Below are 19,434 nucleotides of genomic sequence, written 5' to 3'. Positions count from 1 at the left end.
CAAAGGTCTAAGAATAAGCCTGTAATGTTAATGAATTTCTGGTGGCTTTCTATGATACAGAGTAAAGGTCCAGTGTGTATGATTTACGGGGATCTATTGACAGAATATGGCAGAAATGGAATATAATATTCATTAGTATGTTCAGTATAATCACTGAAAATAAGAATCACTGAGTTTTTACTCCCTTCTGAGCCGTTCACATCCACAAAGGGTGCTCTTCCACAGAGGCCACCATGATTCTACTAGGGGTGTCACAATTTCAATATAAAATTGAAAATTGATTGTATATTTCCATATTAAAAAATAGAGTGTGTCGCACACCGGATTGTATTAATTACATGAAGCAGGTTACACAAAATGTTTTCGCCCATCCAGCCCTCTTCATGATCAAATAAAAAGTTAATTAAATAATCATATTAATGAGTTCAACCTCCTCTTCTTTGCGTTCTTAACTTATAGTCATGTATCTTTGCTTGCCTTTATCTTCCTCCCTGCAGATTTTTTATAAGACACTCAACTTCTGTGTGCAACTTGGAAATATAAGTCAAGAAATGTAATTTCTAGATTTCCTTGCAGGCATGTTCATACCATTTAAAGTATTTCTTACATTTTCCACCTAGTTCAGGAACTTTTGCCTTTGCTTATCCCGTCCCTTCTCTTTTATGCATGTCTCATGTAATAATTTTACTTTTAAATGTGATAAGTCCATGGAGCTCTATCAGCTTTAAGACTGCCTGGCTCAACCCAATCTATGAGAGGATTTTGTGAATTCATGTAGACCGAATAATTCTAATTTAGGACTAGGGCCACAACTAATGATTATTTTCATTATCGATTCATCTGCCAATTATTTTCACTATTAATCACTTGGTCTATAAAATGTAAAAAAAAATGTGAAAATTGCGTCGTTAATACAACCGGCAATCTCAAACCTAAAGACTCCTAATTTACTGTCCTAATATGTTTTTTTCTTTCAGCTGACTAATCAATTAGGCTAACTGCTGCAGCTCTAATAATGACACAATGTTAAAAGGGATTTGGGTATACAACAACTACACAGCCTTTAACATTCGTCCAGACTCACTTCCAATGAAAACCCAAAACCGATCTACCCACTTCTCAGGCTCAACAAACCAGCCAACAAGCTGAGTTCAAAGACAGTATGGGACACGTGGGCATCCCTGAAAGACAGCAGCGACACACGTCTCACATCTTGACACATCAACGAGTCTGTCACGCATTATTGATGTTTAATGAACAAGTTAATCACAACATCACTCAACTCCAAAGCCGAAAAGAATGCCAGAGGAAAAGCTGGCAGCAGCTACAGACCATACATGTGTAAGAAACATGCATATCCACGTGTGAACAAGGCCAAGAAGGGAACGTGGAAGCAGGTGAAACATTAGAGATAAAAAGAAAATACAGAGGAATGAGAAGGAAAGGGAGGGAAAAAGATGAGATGGATGGAAAGTAAAAATGGATAGATAATATAGCTGAGGTGAGCAAGTGAAATAGCTGGAAATATGCAGAGAGGAAGAGGAGAAGACTGAGAATCTGTTTTGAAAGGAGATGGAAATAACAGAGGAGAGAAGGGAAAGAAAGGGAACACGGGAGAGGAAAGGAAAAGAAAGGAACAAAAAAAGAAGATAGGAGAGGGGCTGTGGCCTCATTGTTCCTCTTTCTAACAAGCTGCTCTCAATCTGTCGGCCAGATCCCCCTCCTAGAGCACAGACAGCCACACACACACAAACACACTCAACCCTTTTCCTTCACACAAAAACCCACCATTACACACACTCACAAAGATACACACACATTTTCAGTCTCGCTCACACGTACACACTCCCCTTTTCTCACACAAAAACCCACGGTTAAACACACACTGTCTCCCCTCCTCTTTCACACAACACACACACAGAGCAATTACTCTTCATGGGGAGGAGAAAAAAAAAAAGCACCAAGGCCATTTTATAGGAGGATAGAAGGAGGGAGAAAGAGGCGACTACCCTTCTTCTCTCTCCTTTTTATCACTCCCTTTCCCCCTTTCTTCCTTTGAATATTTTTTGTGGTTTTTCTTTTTTAACACGGCCATGTCTCCAGAGGACAGGTGAAAGGACAGGGAGCGTCTTCCTCAGAAATGGAGGCATGGATGAGGGAAGAGAGAATTGGTCTATTTTCTGATGAAACCACCTTCTCTCTGCTGGCTCAGCCACTCAGGACCTTACGCACAACTCCCGTCTGCTGGTTAGGTTTTTTGTTATGATGAATCACACCAGACTAGACTGGATGCATGTGACCGATGCCGTCTTACTGGCAAAGCATAGATCCCCTCTCCCAGCTTTTAGAGCTACATGATATGGTAAAATAAGAATCATATTGCGATTATTTTGATAGTTACTGCAACTGTCATAATCACGATTAGTGAGAATAACCATTTTTGCTTCACAACTTTAAATTTTCACTGAAAAAGCCTATTAAAATCATCATGATGTGACATTTGCTGGGGTCGGTACCAAGCACACATGTTTTATTACATCTAGAAAGATTCCTAAGATTTCTAAGCGAGGTCATCTCTGCAGCACTTAATTAAATGCTGTTTTGTCAAACATTTGAACTTTGTAAAAAATGCAACTTCTTTGATTTAGATACTGAACTTGGTCTTATTGGAATTTCCATAATATTTAGATTAATGATGCAGGGCCACTCCCTAATAGCCGACAAAATGTTGGTGAGAAAAGTCTTAGTCAACCAAGCTTTCATTATTTTATTAATTAATTTATTTATTTATTTGCCATTAGGCCCAAGAAGTTGTTGCAAAACTGCCCTTTTCTCTTGTAACACTAAAGTCACTGTTGTGCTGTAGCCGTTATTAGCTAGTTAGCTCAGTAAGTAGTGCTATTACACTGGGATACAGCTTCGGAGACCAACGGATGCCAGTTTGACGACTGGGAATACAGTACCGAGATGATTTAACACTGCAACAGTTCTGACCAGGACTTTAACTTCAAGGATGATGAAGACACCTAAGGTTCAGGCAGGTACAGGAAGAGTGAAGCAGTTGAGGAGCAAGCTTATACTGTAATTTAGCGAGTTAATTTCTAAGTATCCATCATCCATTGTGTTGATAAGTCTGTAAGTACTTATGTTTGTGAACTGGGAGTTATTTATTCCCATGTTTTGAACATTGATGTTATACTCTGTTGAAATAAATTAACAAAATGATGACCACTTTTGCCATTTAAAAGGCAGCTCGCTTCATGCCTCAAAGATATATTTATTAACTAGATGAATATCATAATCCTGCAACAACTATTTAACTAATGGTTTGAACTAATGACTAGTTGACTAGGAAAAGCTTTAGTTGGGGGTAGCCCTAGTTATGACTCAGACTAGACTAGATGCACATGACTGATGCAGTCTCTGAAACACAGGCAAAGCATCGATCCTATCCCAGCATTCATAGCCCCTTTTCTTCCTATGATCCACTGCTATTAGTGTGTCCCACCTTCTGATCTGGCAAACAGCTGAGCAGGCTTTAACGTGAGAGGTCAGGTCATCAAGCTGACCTGGTGACCTCGGGGAATGGATCTAGGCTGGGAGCCTCACCTGATAATCCCACACTCGGTTATTCCCTCCCTCTCGGCCATGTCCTGACTCCAAGGCAAACAAGAGACACGCCGTCTGCCCTTGAACAAAGCTTACATAGACTGAAAATCACCGTTACACAATTACAGGCTGGATCTTTCTGAGGCTCATTTGGCCATAAAGTTGGGTTCTGTAATACTGAGGAAGAATTGCACGAGGTTGGGAAGTTGTGTGCTTTACTCTGATATGATTAGAGATCATCTGATTACTCATCTGTTTAGATAAATCAGTGGGGTGGTGTTTACATGCCCCGAGCAGCCTGGAGTTTTTTTACAAGTGCCGCTGTGATCTGTTCTGTTCCAGAAAGCCAGCTGAGAAAGCTACAAGCTAAAGTTAGGGGGTTTAAGGCCACCTATTACACAAGCTCATGGAGGAAAAGCCCAGATATGACCCTTGGATGTATAGACATGCGCATGCTAACACACGTTCACACTAATCTGTCTCAGCCCTGGAAGGCCTAAGTCAATTGCAATGATTAAATGAGGACCCAGTGATGAGAGGATGAGAGGGAGAGTGTGAACGAATCATCTATGGGAATAGAAATGATTTAAATCAGACCTCACATCCTTTTAGTGGGATAGGATAGGAAACAATCCAATAAGGCTGCTTTAACCATGCTAAGTGTTGAGAAACAGATGAACACCAACCACTGCACTGTGCTGTGCTAGCAGGGCAACATAACAGATCAGGTTATATGCTCTGCATGCGCATTATATCCAAGGTCACATGCAACAAAACCAATCAATGCAAAAACACATACACAAATGCACAAACAACTGTATGCAAAAAAGGTGCAGGAAAACAGCATCCGTGCGCACATTAAATTCTGTCGTGAAGGGACCATTAACATTGTGGCATTCCCTGAATGAAATCATTCCTGTTTTCATTTGAGTTACCTCTAATTACACCGCAAGCAGCAAACCACTATGACCTCACATCCTTGCTTTAACCCCCCACCCTCAAAAAAACATGTGCACATGTACACACACACAGACAAGACTACACGCCCACACATGCCCACTACAAACGCTAAGTGGATGTGTGCACGACGCAGTTTTCCACAAGTATTTACAAGCACACATGCACTTTATTGTATTCGCACATGACTCCTACGTCAATATAAATGGGAATCCGCAAGATGTGTCCCAGTCCTCACTAGCCACACTGACCCCGCAGTGATACATAATTTGCTAATGGAGTTGAAATGGTGCCATCAGTGTTATGATGTGGTTGTGTGACCGTAGGAATATTAGGTTCACTTATTAGGAACAATCCTCTGTCTTCTTCATACAGCTGAAGGGGATGAGGGAAAAAAACAGATTCCCCTTGGATGACCTCTCACATTCTCCTGTCTGTCTTTTATAATTTTCACCACTGAAAATGCTTTTTTCACATGTAGCGTCAAAGACAAACGGCACAATTCTTCCAAGTAAATTCTTTAATACACAAAGCTCCCACTATTTTGTAATGAGTGGTTGCCACGTTATTGTTTATTTTCCAGCATATTGTGTTACTCATGATCCTAATCAGTTCTGCACACTGGTTGCACTCAGCTTTGGCCACTGAATCCATAATGTCACTGTGGCAAAACAAGTTTAAACTCAACATAAATTTTTTTCTCTTCCAAAAAAAACCCCTAAGGGCACATTCAGACAGAATCAGGTGTTGCATCACCTCATGCGGCAGAAAGGTTGAATCAGAGTCAACTTTTGAAGGAACGCAACCCAATGTCACACTGCAGTGGCCAGTCAGGTAAGCCGGCAATCTGATTGCAGCTTGAAATTGTCTTTGAAACTGGGCACTATCCAGGTGGAGTTCACAGCCCAAACAAAGATCATCTAGCAGTTGTGTCCTCGCTTAGTTTATTTTGCAAACCCAGCTTCACTGTCTGCATCTGGCTTGCAGTTTATGTGGCAAAATAGTGATGCCAAGACGCTTCCCTTGCTTTGTGTTCGTTTGAAAGAGAAAGAGTGCACAGCTATGGTCATGTAAGGTACAGATGCAATAAAGAGAGGGGCCATGGTAGTGAGAAAGCCAGTGAGTCAGACAAAATAAAACATTATTTCCTGGTTGTTTCACAGTGGTTATGTTCCAAGCAAAAATAAACACCCCTGCACACCTCCACAATGCCTCATTGTGCCCGGATATAGGCTAAGAGTATACAGCCATGCTAGTACTTTGTGCTAAATGCTAACATAAGCATGCCAACATGCTCAAAACACTGCGCCAATACTAAGCAGGATAGTGTTTTTCCATGTAACCAACTTAGTTTAGTGTGTGTTATCATTTTCTAATTCGCGTAATTACAGATGAGATTGTTAGGAATATAACTAGTTTTACAGATATTTTGTGACAAACCAAAAACCACTGGACCAATTGGAAATTTGACCAAATGACAATTTTGATGGCACTACGTTAAAAGTCAGGGGATTGCAAAAATATTAAAATTCATCCAGAAGGGAGCGTGAATGTCTGTAACACATTTGTGGCAATCCAATAGTTGTAAGACATTTCAAAAGTACAAATGTCACCCACATGGTGGCACTAGAGAAAGTCAGGGGATCACAAAAGTCAGCAATGATTCATCTTCTGGACACCAAGAACATCTATAAAATTTTATCTCAATCCAGCCAATAGTTGTTGAGATATTTCAGTCTGGACCAACGTGGGGGATTGACTGACTCACTGCCATCCCTGGAGCCATGCTGCCAACATGGCTAAAAAAATACCTTGCCAAATGTTTCGATCACAGTTTTTTATTTGTTTAATCTGAGCTGTATCTCTCTGTCTGTCTCCTTTTAGCTGGGAAGATGCTGTGCTGCTGCCTCCCTTCATATAGCTCAGCCCATTAGTCAGGCCACTAATTACACTGCTTACCCACAGAGTCGATCATCAGAGTAAACACCCACCAAGCTCTCCCTCTTTCCCTCTCTCATCCAACTACCACCAAGGACGCAGTGACAGTAGGTCTAACCCAGAATAGCATTTCTGAATGTGTATCTCTGTGTATCCTCCCACACACATGCCTAAAACACTCTCTTCCACATCTCGGAGGGACAGAAAACATGTCAATACACTGTCCTTTCTCAAAGAGCGTTTGAAGTTAAAGCTTCTTATATCAAATTATTCAAACACGACTGTCAACATTCATTAAAGCGGCGTACAGTGGGGAAGAAAAGACACAGGTTCATCCCCCCACCTTACATCAAGTGGCTATCTGCTTGGCTCTGCAATGGAGGAACGTGCTGATAATATCTCAATGATTCCTGCACTTGGAGGGGAGGGGCTGCCAGGCACCTGTTTCATTAGCACCACACATCTTTCTTTCTCAGCCCCCCCCCACACCCTCTACCTCCTCCTCATTCCTCTCTCCTTCCTCCCGCAAGCCTCGTTATTCAAATTTCCCTGCTGTCAGCCCACATTAGTGAAGCGCCACAGTTTGTCTGTCAGCTGGCTTAATTGCTGGAGGTGCCTTCTTTTATTAGGTAACCCCCTCCGCTCGTTTGTTCCTTCCACCGAGACGCACCTCCACAACAGCTTGTGTAAACCTGAGATCCCTTCAGCCTCTTTTCCTTCATTTTCTTCTCCCTCCTCTGTCTCCGTCTCTCTCTCCACATCTAATCGGTGGCTGAGCAAAGCAGGCGAGCTCCTGATCGATAGCCACACTCTCACCGCTGGACAACAGTGGTGATAAAGAGCTAAAAGCATGCTAGGACTGGGGAAGTGGAGGCTTGCTTTATGCTAGCTTTGAGGACAAAGTACTTTCCCCACAACAGTCTCTGTCTCCTACCTGACCATATCATCTTCACTGACTAGATTAATTTAGAAAGACCAACTTCCTTAAAAGGGGTTGGGATGATTAGAAGAGATAGGAAACACATGAATCACATAGTCATACTTGGAAGTATTTCGTTTTTTGCCTCCCTTCCATAATGAATCACATTTCTTGATTTCATGATGAGGCTCCCAAATACCGATCGAATTCAATGGTGATGTTTTGAAACTCAACTGTGACTTGTGTTACACTTCCAGTTGGGCACTATTCCGAAATCAGGCAGTGGATCTTTACATTAAAGGACCAGTGTGTAGGATTTAGTGGCAACTAGCTGTGACATTACAGATTGCAACCAACTCACCCTTCCCTGTGTAGGAGAACCTATGGTGGTCACTAAAACTTGTAAAAGGCCATATCTAGATCCAGTGTTTAATTTGTCTGTTCCGGGCTATTGTAGAAATGTGGTCATGTCTAGAACAGAACCTCAGACCCACAAAAGATTTCTTAACCTAAAACACGGGCTTTCCCTAAAACTAATCAAGTGTATTCGGTCCCTAAACCTGCCCAAATTTTAACAGCGTTGTCACATTATGAGCGAACAAATCTTGTAAGAGTTTTGCAAATTTTGGGTTCCCTACAAGACATGACTTAGAAACATGGAGGTGCAATCGGCCGACTCCATATTCGCCAATAGATCCCCCCATATCTTACACACTGGATTTTTCAGATTGATCTTGAAAAAAGAAGTTCTTTTTTATTGATTTATTGATTGATTTATTTTTTCAAATCTCAAGCCAACATTTAACACCAACTTAAGTGTTGGGCACTATGAAATTGTCTTTGGTTTGTTAAAATTTTGAACTTCCATGATTCCAATCATGATGATGTTATCACAGAAAGCACTTATATACTACCTTAATGATGCCATCGGTCAGACACCAGCGCCAGGCTCTTGGCAAAAAAAGACAGTTGGGTGTCAGCCCTCTTCAAATAATATTTGCCACCGGGCCTTACAACTTTGGTGGGGGGAAGCCCTGCAATGGTTACCATAATAGCAAGTGCTGGCCAATATTTGTTGGATAGCTTTTGTTTTGTATTACATATTTGACAAATTTAACAGCTTAGGCTACACTAACCCATTACATAACAAACAAAAAGCCTCAAATGCTGAAGTCTGTTGACTGCCAACAAGTTCATTCGATTAATACAAGAGAAAACTCTGACTTTGGAATCGTCTTGAGTTTCTGCACTTTTTTAAAGTCCATGGAGACTGCGCTAGCTAAATGAGCTTTTCAAGGCAGCCCATTGGGACAAGCAAGAGTAAGACAATTGGTCATAAACAAATCCAGACAAACTGCTTTATCTAATCCAATATATTTATATGGAAGAACAGATTGGGGCAAACACATCCAAACTGTGTACCAACAACTACAATAGTACATACAGCAGCTAAAACTAAGTTGAACCAGGATCTGATCTAATGTTTGCAATGAACAGCCTGGATAGCAACCAGATCAGTGGATTAAATAATATAACAAACATGACAACGTGTGAGAGACATGTGTGAACACTGTTTGCTCTTTAGATTATAAAACACTTGTTATCAAAATGTATCAACAATGGCCTAAACTACAAGAATTGAACCAAGGTTCACCCACAATAGTAGCCTCTTTACAAACCCCTCCCCCAGCCAGGGGTATTGTTCAGGTTAAAATGCTTGGTAGAGGGGTTTTTGACTTTTAAGAGCTTTATATGTCTTTAATCAGTCACTGATAATTTAATTATCTCCCACAGTTCAGGTACAATATGGCAGCAGAAACATGCTTTCAGCCCAAAAGCAAACCAACAGAAATCAAGAATTTGAAAATGTCGCCAGTTTGTCTTTGTAAGTGAATTTAGTTTATGTCATAATTTTGTGTTATTTCGGGTGGGCCATAGGTATGTGTTACATTGTTAGTAACATTACAGGCCAGCAAAATAAACTGTTAGCTGCTGATCTGAATACACTTTATATTCTCCTTAAATGTGTTGCTTTTTTCTTCATCATCATCCTTTTCTGTCTGTGTCTGAGGTGTAGCTTTGTACGTTTCTGTCACTGTGGCAGATTTGAAAGAACATTAAGGATTTAAGACAGCCAGCCATGCCTGCCATGTCCTATACACTTCTCAGCTCGTCGACTTTATTTGGCAAAAATCCCAAAACCATCTGTGCACATACAAGGGCCTGAAGCATTTTCAAGAACTTTTCTAAGCCGTGTTTATGTCATGTGGACACCACTGCATCATCACGTGTGTTCACACATTTAGATTTTTAATGTAATGATGTGAGGATAAGCTCATCTTAGGTATGTACAGAAGTTAATCAGGACATGCTTATCAAGGTGATATTTGATTAATCATTGATAATTAAGACAAAGCACATGTTTTTATTGTTTTTCTCATTTTCATTTTTTTCTGTTCTTGTTTTAGTTTAATTTTGTGTTTCCTTAATTAACAAATGGCTATGCCCAACAACAACAATATAAAATGAGGCACAATTACTGCCATTTTTAGACAATCAATTAATAAACTTTGAATATAATTTCTTTAATCTAATTAATCAGTTGATGACAAATCTTTAACATCCCTTAATTTGATCTGTTTAACGTGATTATATTTATATTTTACCTGTTTTACAAACAAACTAAGCTTCAAACTGATGTGTGCTTAAAAATACAGACTCAAATTTCAATGTTTGTCTGTTTCACTTTACACTATAGAAAGTATGCACTACAAATGTGTGTGCTCTATACAGTGGAAACGGTCTATTCCAGAAAACAATTACAACCAAGCTATTAAACATGCAGGTTACATTAAATGCTAGAAGCCACAAACTCTTATGCAGGATCTCAAAATGCACTTAATTCCTAATTATAATTGGATGTAGAAAAACTCTACATTTGTTAATATGGGTCAAGTGTTTATGTAATATATGGGTCACATGCTTCACTGCAGACCAGTAGCCAGTGATGACAGGTTACTGCCAGCCCAGCATTTCAGAGATTAAACAGTTTGCCGGGTTGAGTGGCCCTTCACTCCGAGGTGCAAACAAGAGCTACCGATGGCCAGAGACTTTCCGAGGAGGACGGGTGTCTCTCACATGGTGCTGCTGAGCCTGAGATCTGTGGAGGGTTGAAATGAAACGGGACCGCTGGCCTAAACATTCCACCCAGACCCGCCGCAGTCTGCTCCTCTCACCCTGGGACGCCTGCCCATACATTAAGATGTGGTTTGGAGCTCTCACAGGAACACAGCGAGGAGAGGCTGGATGAGAGGGATTGGGTTTACAGTGCAAACCACAGACCCACAGTCTGCCTCCTGCCCTGCCTTCCTGCAGTCAGCTACACTACATACACAGCTGCTGCTGCTGGTGTGTGTGATGTTTGTGTATGCGCTGTATGTTTGGATAGAGGGGACTCACAAGATCCCTTTATCACTCAAAGGAAGGACAGGATGAAATAAAAGTTATAATGCATCATAGCAGTGCAATTTAAGGGGAATTTCTGAAGCGAAGTTGTGTGAGATACTTAGGTGAAATAGTGTGAAAGTAGATAGTAGATCAATATCAGTTTAAATGTGCACAAAATTTACAATATTTTCACTGCTTTTGCTTGCTGTCAGACAACCTTTAATGACGTGAAACTGCCACGATATATGCCAAATATTGTTCTTTCGAAACCAACCAAACTGCACAGGCAAAATTAGTTCATTTTACCTTGCAGAAGATAGGAGTTGCTGGTCTACCACTGCCTTGATTGGTTAGTTTCTTAGTGTTACTGTGTGACTTCAGTGTTATAAAGGGTTAGTTTGGATTTACCAAAGTCACACAATAACCCAAACAACCTGACTGATCCAGGGCAGAGGTAGACCACCACCTCCCGTGTTCTGTAAGATGAAGCTAAAGTACAAGCTAAGGTGGTGAACATATTCCAAATATAGCATACACTTAAACTGATATTGATTTTTAGGTGGTTAAAATACATTTTGCTGCTGACCCAGCCCACAGGAGTGCATTGCTTAACTTCCTACACCAGTACTCCTGCTGCTTCTTCAAGCTGGGAGCATGCATCCACTGACTATGGATAAGTACCTCATAAAACCCCACTTCAAAAAATCCAAACCATCCCTTTAAACATTATGCAAACACACAAAAGCTACAAAAATTAAAACAATGCATCTTTTTGGGGCCTCACATAAATGAATTTGTGAGAAGAATTAATTACGGTGGCATACACACACATTCACATGAAGTTATACTTCACAGTGTGCTTAATCTGGTTTCAATGCATGGGACATGAATGTCAAAACACTGTCAGGGGTGGGGTGCAGGGTGGCATGGCTGAGGGATGTAGATGAGGGTTAGGCAAATGAGCAGGTCTTAATTGATACTTCACACAGCTGGAGGACCAGTGTTTATGTATTTCAGTCAGCTCAAAAGCCCTCCACCTAACTCGACTAAAACAAATTAAAGCCATGCAGCATGAATATCGCTCCTAACCTCGCTGAGATCTGTCTCAAAAAACAGCATGCCGATTTCCTTTTCATTTTTGACAGCAACATTACTGGGCATCTAAAATTGGGAAGCTTCTAGTGAGGGCTGGGCAACAGATTAATATTATATCAATATCATGATATGAAACTAAGTAGTGTCTTAGATTTTGTATATCCTGGCATGGCATAAGTATTGTCTTTTCCTGGGTTTAAAGGCTGCATTACAGAAAGTGGTGTAATTTTCTGAACTTATCAGACTGTTCTGGTTGTTCTATTATTTGCCTTCATCATTATATCCATATTGTGATATTTGATTTCTCCATATCTCCTAGTCCTGGCATCATATGTTTGCACTATTTACAATGTGTTGTTTAATGAAAATGTGTATAACAAGACAGAATATCCTAAAAATATTGTGATATTATTAATAGGGCCATATCACCCATCCCTACTTCCAGTTTTCAATCTATCCAAGTCCATCCAGCAAGTGAGGGGCATAAATATCACCCTTGATATGATTGAGAAGGAATAAAAAGCCAAAAAGCATTTTTTAAAAATGAGTGGCACTTGAAAAGGGCAGACCACTGAGTGAAGGTGTCAACAAGCCAAAGCTGACTCACCCCCACCTCACCCTCTCACAACCCATAAGGAGGGGACAAACAAACACACACTTCATCATCTGGGTCAACTACTCCACAACAGTGTGGAAACAGATAGAAGGAGTTTCTCGACTGGTGGAGGTGGTGTTGGCCACCAAGGACATGAGATTTACACACAAAAACACTCAGCAAAGTTGGACACTGTTTAAGGTGGGCTTTGCCTCAGTAATTCCCTGCTGACAGCAGGGGCGTAGGAAAATATCGATACACTTGAATATCATGATATGTTTTGTGATACAGTGTTTTGGTGAATTCATACAGTATCGTGATACATGCAAAGATTCATGGCATTGGTTCATTTTTTTGTTGTGTTTAAACCCCTGACTTCAAAACAGCAGTGTTGTTATCAGGGTGGAAAATTAGCACCAGCCACCAGTAGGGGCGGGGTAAATAATTGATTTTCAGATGGTTTGCAATTCTCTCTTGAACAATTACAATCAATCCAGAAAAGTCAATAATCTGACATTTAGAATTCAATGCTTGGCATTAAAATCACCTGTAACAGTTTTGTATTATTGGACGACTAGGCGGTGAAATGTAACAAATATAAACCTGTGTGTCATAATTAGTTTCTAAACTAGGTGATCTCTTGACTTTTTGTGAAGATGGCTGAATGTGAGCAACTACAGATGGATATTATCTGACCAGGACCCCGATGGATTAAAGGCTTAATATGTTGATGCATCAAGATGCATTGATAATCATTTTAGAAATGCATTGTGGTCCTCTGTATCGGAATCGAATGGTGCCAAAAGATTCCCGCCCCTATCCACCAACCTAATGCTGGTATAATGTAAAAGTGGCTTGTAGATTTCAGGCGCAAAATAATGATTTACTATTGAGTGGTTGGTGAATTTGAACATTTATCTGTCAGTGGCTGGTAGATGTTCACATTTTAAAAAGTTGATTTCCCATCCTGGATGTTATCTATCTTAACTACGGACATATGATGTGGATTTTTTTCACTTGAAAAAACAAAGATACAAAGATGGATGACTGAATATTTCAGAGCTGTGACCAAACCAAATCTAAATGACAGGACTGTTATTATAAAAACAAAGAACAGTTATGGTTTTTCAAATGTTCATTTATTCAAATTAAATGCTTTCACATAATCTGTCTAATGAGATTATCAGATGATATTTATCAGTTATTAGCCTATACACCAATGCCTATATAGACCCATATGGACTTATAGCTGGATAGACCAACACTGGCTGATAATTTATCAGTCACCAATATTTATGTGCAAATTTAATCTTAACTGTTCAATTGCATAGAAAAGTAAACTTTTTAAACTCAGATTTGATGCATATGGTGGTGTGTTCTTTATTCTGACAATTTCCCTGAAATTAGATTAAATCAGAAATATATCACCCTGCTTACAGTATCGCAATATATCGAATTATAACACCTGCATCGTGATATGTATCATATCACAAGATTCTTGCCAATACACAGCCCTATGCTATTGCTGGTGGTGGTGGTGGCCACGAAGGACATGAGATTCACACACAGTCAAAGTTGGACGCTGTTTAAGGTGGGCTTTGCCTTAGTAAACCCCTACTGACAGCAATCTGCCTGACCTTCATAAGACAAAGATTACACAGGGCGTTAATATGAAGACAAACAACATGTTAGGTTGTGTATATCAGCATATAGAGGATCATATTTCCTCCACAAAGGAGGAGGAATCCCCGGAAATACACAGCAAGGATGACAAAGGCAAACAATTTCGACTAAATAAGGTTTAAAATTATCAATGGAGGTTCCTCGTATGAAACAATATCCTCGTGTAGACGGTTACATAGTAGCGTAGCCTACTTACCGGTGGTCGGTTTTGAGGAAACATTGTAGCCGCCGCCGACTTGTGTGTCTCCGTGTGCGTTTTTTTTTGTCCTTCTTCTTTCTCCCTTTTGGGGCGGAAAGCTTCGTCGAGAAATACGAGCAGCAGCCGATGTACTATTGTTGGTCTCAGAGAGGCATTTGGCCCGGTTTCAAAGGTAATGGCAGAGCTAGTCTCGGCTCGCTCATTCCTCGCTTCAAGACTCCTTTGTTCTGGGTTATATCTCCAACCCCAAACCGCACCGCAGCGCGCCGCGCCGCGCTCACTCGACGGTGGTGTAGTAAGGACGGACGGGCAGAGGAGAGGAGAAACACCCGGTCCAATCCAGAGGGAAGCTCTTCTGTTCAAGTCCTCAACTTCCAGCAAATTATATCGCAATTCTTGGTTTCCCTCCCCGGTTATCTCGCCGTGTGTAGCATAAAGCAGGCCAGAGACAGAGAGGGGGTGAAATGTGGTTTTGCTTGTGGCTTCGGAGACGGACACACCACCGGCACATTGAATGCAGCCGCAGCCTCTTTTGTCTCGCTCGTTGCTGGCCTGCACTCTTTTCACACACACAACACTCCCTCCAGTCCCTCACTTCTCCTCTCACCCACTCCCCCCTTCTCTGATCCTCAATGGGACATAACATATGAGTAGCTTTCTTTAAGAAGGAGGAGGGGGGGGGGGGGACCTAAAGACACCTCCCCTCCCCCCTCTCCTCTACAGTTGATCAGAATTAATAACCTAATGAAGAGAAAAAATAATTTAATCAAATCTTTGCCCTTTTAAAGTTATATATACTGGGCAAAATCAGAGCATCGAGCATATCACACAATGCTTTCTCAAATAGCCCGACGATATTTGCCAAGAAACCTTTGCTTGTTATTGTTGCACTGTAATTAGCTTTATCCTCGTGTAGCCATGTAATTGAAAATCTATCCACACAATTAGAAATTTTTAATTTTTAAGACAAGTGCACAGAAAATATTCTTTAGAAAAGACGGGGTTCGGTGATTGAATGAGATCTCCACGTGGGGCTCGGCCTCGGCACAGTAAACACTGGTAAAATCAGCCAATCACCGTCGGGGACACCCACGTGGGGCGCACTGACCGGTTGCTGATTGGAGGGCGCAGGTAGCACAATGCTCCGCACGTCAATCAAGCAGGCTACAACTGCTCTGTGAGGTTAACCCCTTCCTGGGAGTGATTGAGGAGCTGTGTGGTGGTGGCTGTATCAAGATTCAGTGGTTTTCCTTTTTCTCCCCACAAAACCGTCAATGCATTGAAAAATCTCACGTTGCCCCCGATTCGTCCTTGTTGATGTGGAAATAAATAGACTTTTGCTCCAACTTCTGCATCATCCTGCCCATTTTTGGATGTCAAAAATTAATCATGACCACAGGGAGAATGAAAAGACTGAATACATCTAAATAAGAGCCCAAGAATCCACAGAAATACACCAGCGATAATGCTGCAACGCTTGCATGGCCACATATTGAATGTGCTGCATTGTTGTTACCTGGAAAAAGGGGAATTATTCTGGAGACGAAGGGAGAAATGGTGGAAAAATTGGTATTCTGGTGGCACGACCCCTTTGGCGGGGCTCATAATTAGAGAGAGAGATATTGAAAAAGCAATTTCTGACAGTGGAAATCACAACCTGCCAGAGGTGGAGTTGGAAAATATAGATGGGTGTGTATGTGTGTGTGTGTGTGTGTGTGTTTGTGTGAGAATATGTGTGTGTGAGAAAGAGACAGAGAGGAAAGGCAGAGGGGGAGGTAGGGAGGGGAGGAGGAGGAAGAGAATAAAGGATGAAGGACAGCAGGGGGGATGCTGAGAAAGACGAGCCAGTAGGAGGGTTAGAGATTGAACGAGAGGGAGAGTGCACACGGGTGATGAAAAAAGTGTGTGTGCATGTGTGTGTGTGTGTGTGTGTGTGTGTGTGTTGAGCAGACAAGTGAGGGAATGAAAAAGAGAGAAGGGTGAGGGGAGCAAGTGGGGAGAGAGTGGAGAGGGAAGGAGAGAAAGAAGGAGAGACAGAAAGATTTTATTGCCATTTTTTTCCCATGAATTTTAATGCACAGCACTGGTCTCTCCCTCCCGGATTCTGGGATCACATTTATTAGAAAAAAAAAGTCATGAGGAATGCAGTGCTTTGCAGTCTGCTGCTGCTGCACAGAAAGATGTTTCATGTTGGGGTGTGTGTGTGTGTGTGTGTGTGTGTGTGTGTGTGTGTGTGTGTGTTGAGGTGGGGGGACTGCTTGCTGGGTTGGGGGTGCAAAGGATGTATGAGGCTGCGTTGTGCTGGGGGGAGGCATAATAATATAGATGATAGAAAATGATAAGTGAAGGACACATATTATTGCTATTGGCAGGTCAGATGAAGGAGTGTGTTAGGTGTATGTGTGCTAGGTGTGTGTGTGTGTGTGTGTGTGTGTGTGTGTGTGTTGGCTGAGCTCCAATGATTAAATACACCAAGTCCACAGTGCCCTTCTCTCCTCCACAGAGGCTCAGAGCAACGGGATATCAAAGTGGCCCCACCACAATGGGACGGGGACACAATGGTCGTAATGCTACATGAGCTTTTAGTTTTAGACTAACTCAGTTGTGTGAGGTTGTAAAGAGATGATTCTGTCAAACACATGTATGCTGAGTCACTGTAATAAAAAAAACAGATACGATCAGGTGCAATAAACTTATCTTTTTCTCATTAACTTAACATAAATACATGTTTTATTCAAGTTGATTGAACTTAAATATCTAGAATTTATGATAAAACTTAAGAAACATCAATTCTTCTAACCTGAAGTCTTTTGACTTGAAATGATGAGTTGAATGAATGCACTGTACAGAGTTCAATCACCTCATCAAAAATATTCCTTAAACAATAAGATATTAACTTATTAGTCCCATAACAGGGAAATTTTCAAAGTCAAAAGCAGTGTTTGTTTGTGGTATTGTGGTGTATGTCACCTATACACCAGAATCTGGCCCAACAGTAACAAAAAAAAGTAATATCGTAGAAATTCTTGGGTATTGGTATGTCAGAGTTTGTCTTTTGCTGGAAAACAATTTGAAACAGTTGATTAGGCATCCTGCACTCAGGGGCCTGAGCTAAATTTCTATCCAATGAAATGTTTTCTTGCTTACAACATTTTAGAGCTTGGAATCACAGAAGTGGACTGCAGTGTTTCTGGAGGTCAGGCCTCACTATATAAAAGCAGAACTTTATAATTTTATTCACTGATTTGGGTGAAAGTGGATCATATTTTAGGAAGGACATACTTGTTGCTAAAGTACTTAAGCATAACGGTTAGCTGTTAGCTGCCATTAATGAGCAACAGAACCAGGCTCAGCAGCCTCCCAGTGCACAAAGACGGTCTCTCGGACAAACACAGCCTCCAAGATGACAGCAAATACAGTACTGAGGTTGTTTACAGAGTTTAGAAAGATACCTTAACTTGTTGCCAAAGTAACTTACTAACTGCCAACTGCCATTAGCTCAGTTAGCCGTGACTCAGCCCAAAGGTGCTGGGGGCCAAACCCAGCAAGAAAACCACCTTGGAACTGTGGCCTATTTCCTAAAGATGTTCTAAAGAAACAGGAACAGCATATTAGAAAACGTCCCAGCATGCATTGTGTGAGAGTTAAAACTCCCCTAAGACCCTTCTTTTTTTTATATAGTTTTTACAGAAAACATAATGGAAACTTGCTGTGTGTCCCTAACATGCTTTTCACAATAATGAAAACATTGTTAAAAATGATGAAGGTTAGTAGTGAATTCTTAAAATTTAATACATTTCATATGGTGTCTTTGTGCTGGAACAAAATATCTCCAACAGGAGCAGCTGCAGCTGTTAGATCTTTATGTGAAATGAAGAACTGACTTTTAAAACTGAGAAAATCTGAAATAAAATAAAATCTGATTGTAATGTTCAACAGCATGAATGAACAGTTGTTGGGTCAATCTAATATTTTAAGCTCACTGAAGATGTTTTTTCAAGTACAACTAAATTAATAACAAGTTCATTTGACTAGAGAAGTTTATTTGTTTTGAATCATTACAAAATTACCTAATCTTGACAAATGTCAAATCCACCCAACTCAAAACTAAAACACAAGTTGAAACAAATAGTTCATTTTTTACAGTGCAGCAAAACACATGTTCACCTACACTCACCTGTCTCAGAGGGCAAGAAAGACAGTGGAAAAGTGCCTGAGGGAGCAGCAGCAGCATTTCTTTATAACCACACAACTTAAGGCGAGGAAGACAAACCAGTAGTGCCAAACCGCCAGTTATCCATACAATGATTAAATGATCACTGAGCAGCAAAACATCAGGAGGGAGTGGCTTTTAAATGAGGTGATGAAAACAAGTTTGCTTCCCATGAAACTTCACACGGCCTCATGCTTTTGCGGTTGCCAACAGAAATATTAGTGTCAAGCTGTGACTATGATATTAGCACTAAATGATGTCCCAATAACACTGCACAATGTCTGGTGGACAGACATCCAGACAAGCAGACGAATTTTTTTTTGTTCATTGGAAGGCAGCGCAATGAGAGAGTTTGGATCAATAAGCTTCACTTGCCTGGTGCTTGTGGGATCGTAAACTGAAATCCCATCAAAAAAAAAAAGTTTGAGGTGCAGAAAATCTAAAAATCTAACTCAAAAGAAAAATCCACTCCAGCAACAACAGCAGGATGTGTTGCTGATGCACCGTGCATTTATTTGCCTTTCCTTGTTCGATCATGTATTTGTTTTAATTCCAGTCTTGAAAGGCCAAATCTAGCAGCATCACGTCAGTGTTACTTGTACAATTGATTTCTGAAAACTGTTCAACTATGTAAAACATCAGCAGGAAACATCAGGTCTTCAGAATAAAAAACCTCTCCACCCTACAATTTTGCAATAATCATTCTGTAGTAAACCATCTGACCATTTTCTCCAGTACCAGTAAAGCCTATACAGATCAGGACATGCTGGTTTTTGAGC

The 19,434-nt window shown here is 40.8% G+C and overlaps 1 protein-coding gene across 1 annotated transcript in view; it reads right to left on the bottom strand.

Annotated features, from left to right (window-relative positions):
* Nucleotides 1-15,069, bottom strand: part of tle2a (TLE family member 2, transcriptional corepressor a) — a 56,915-nt gene extending 41,846 nt beyond the window's left edge. The window contains exon 1 of the mRNA XM_084723081.1: nt 14,440-15,069. Within this exon, the coding sequence (XP_084579207.1) occupies nt 14,440-14,463 (24 nt within the window). The 5' untranslated portion in view covers nt 14,464-15,069. The remainder of the gene's footprint in view (nt 1-14,439) is intronic.
* Nucleotides 15,070-19,434: the final 4,365 nt, after the last annotated feature.

This window comes from Lutjanus erythropterus, chromosome 7 (genome assembly GCF_056507025.1).
Source record: "Lutjanus erythropterus isolate fLutEry1 chromosome 7, fLutEry1.hap2, whole genome shotgun sequence".
Taxonomy (NCBI): Eukaryota; Metazoa; Chordata; class Actinopteri; order Lutjaniformes; family Lutjanidae; genus Lutjanus; species Lutjanus erythropterus.
Note: the sequence above shows the minus strand (reverse complement) of the source record. Positions and strands in the feature narration are given on the sequence as shown.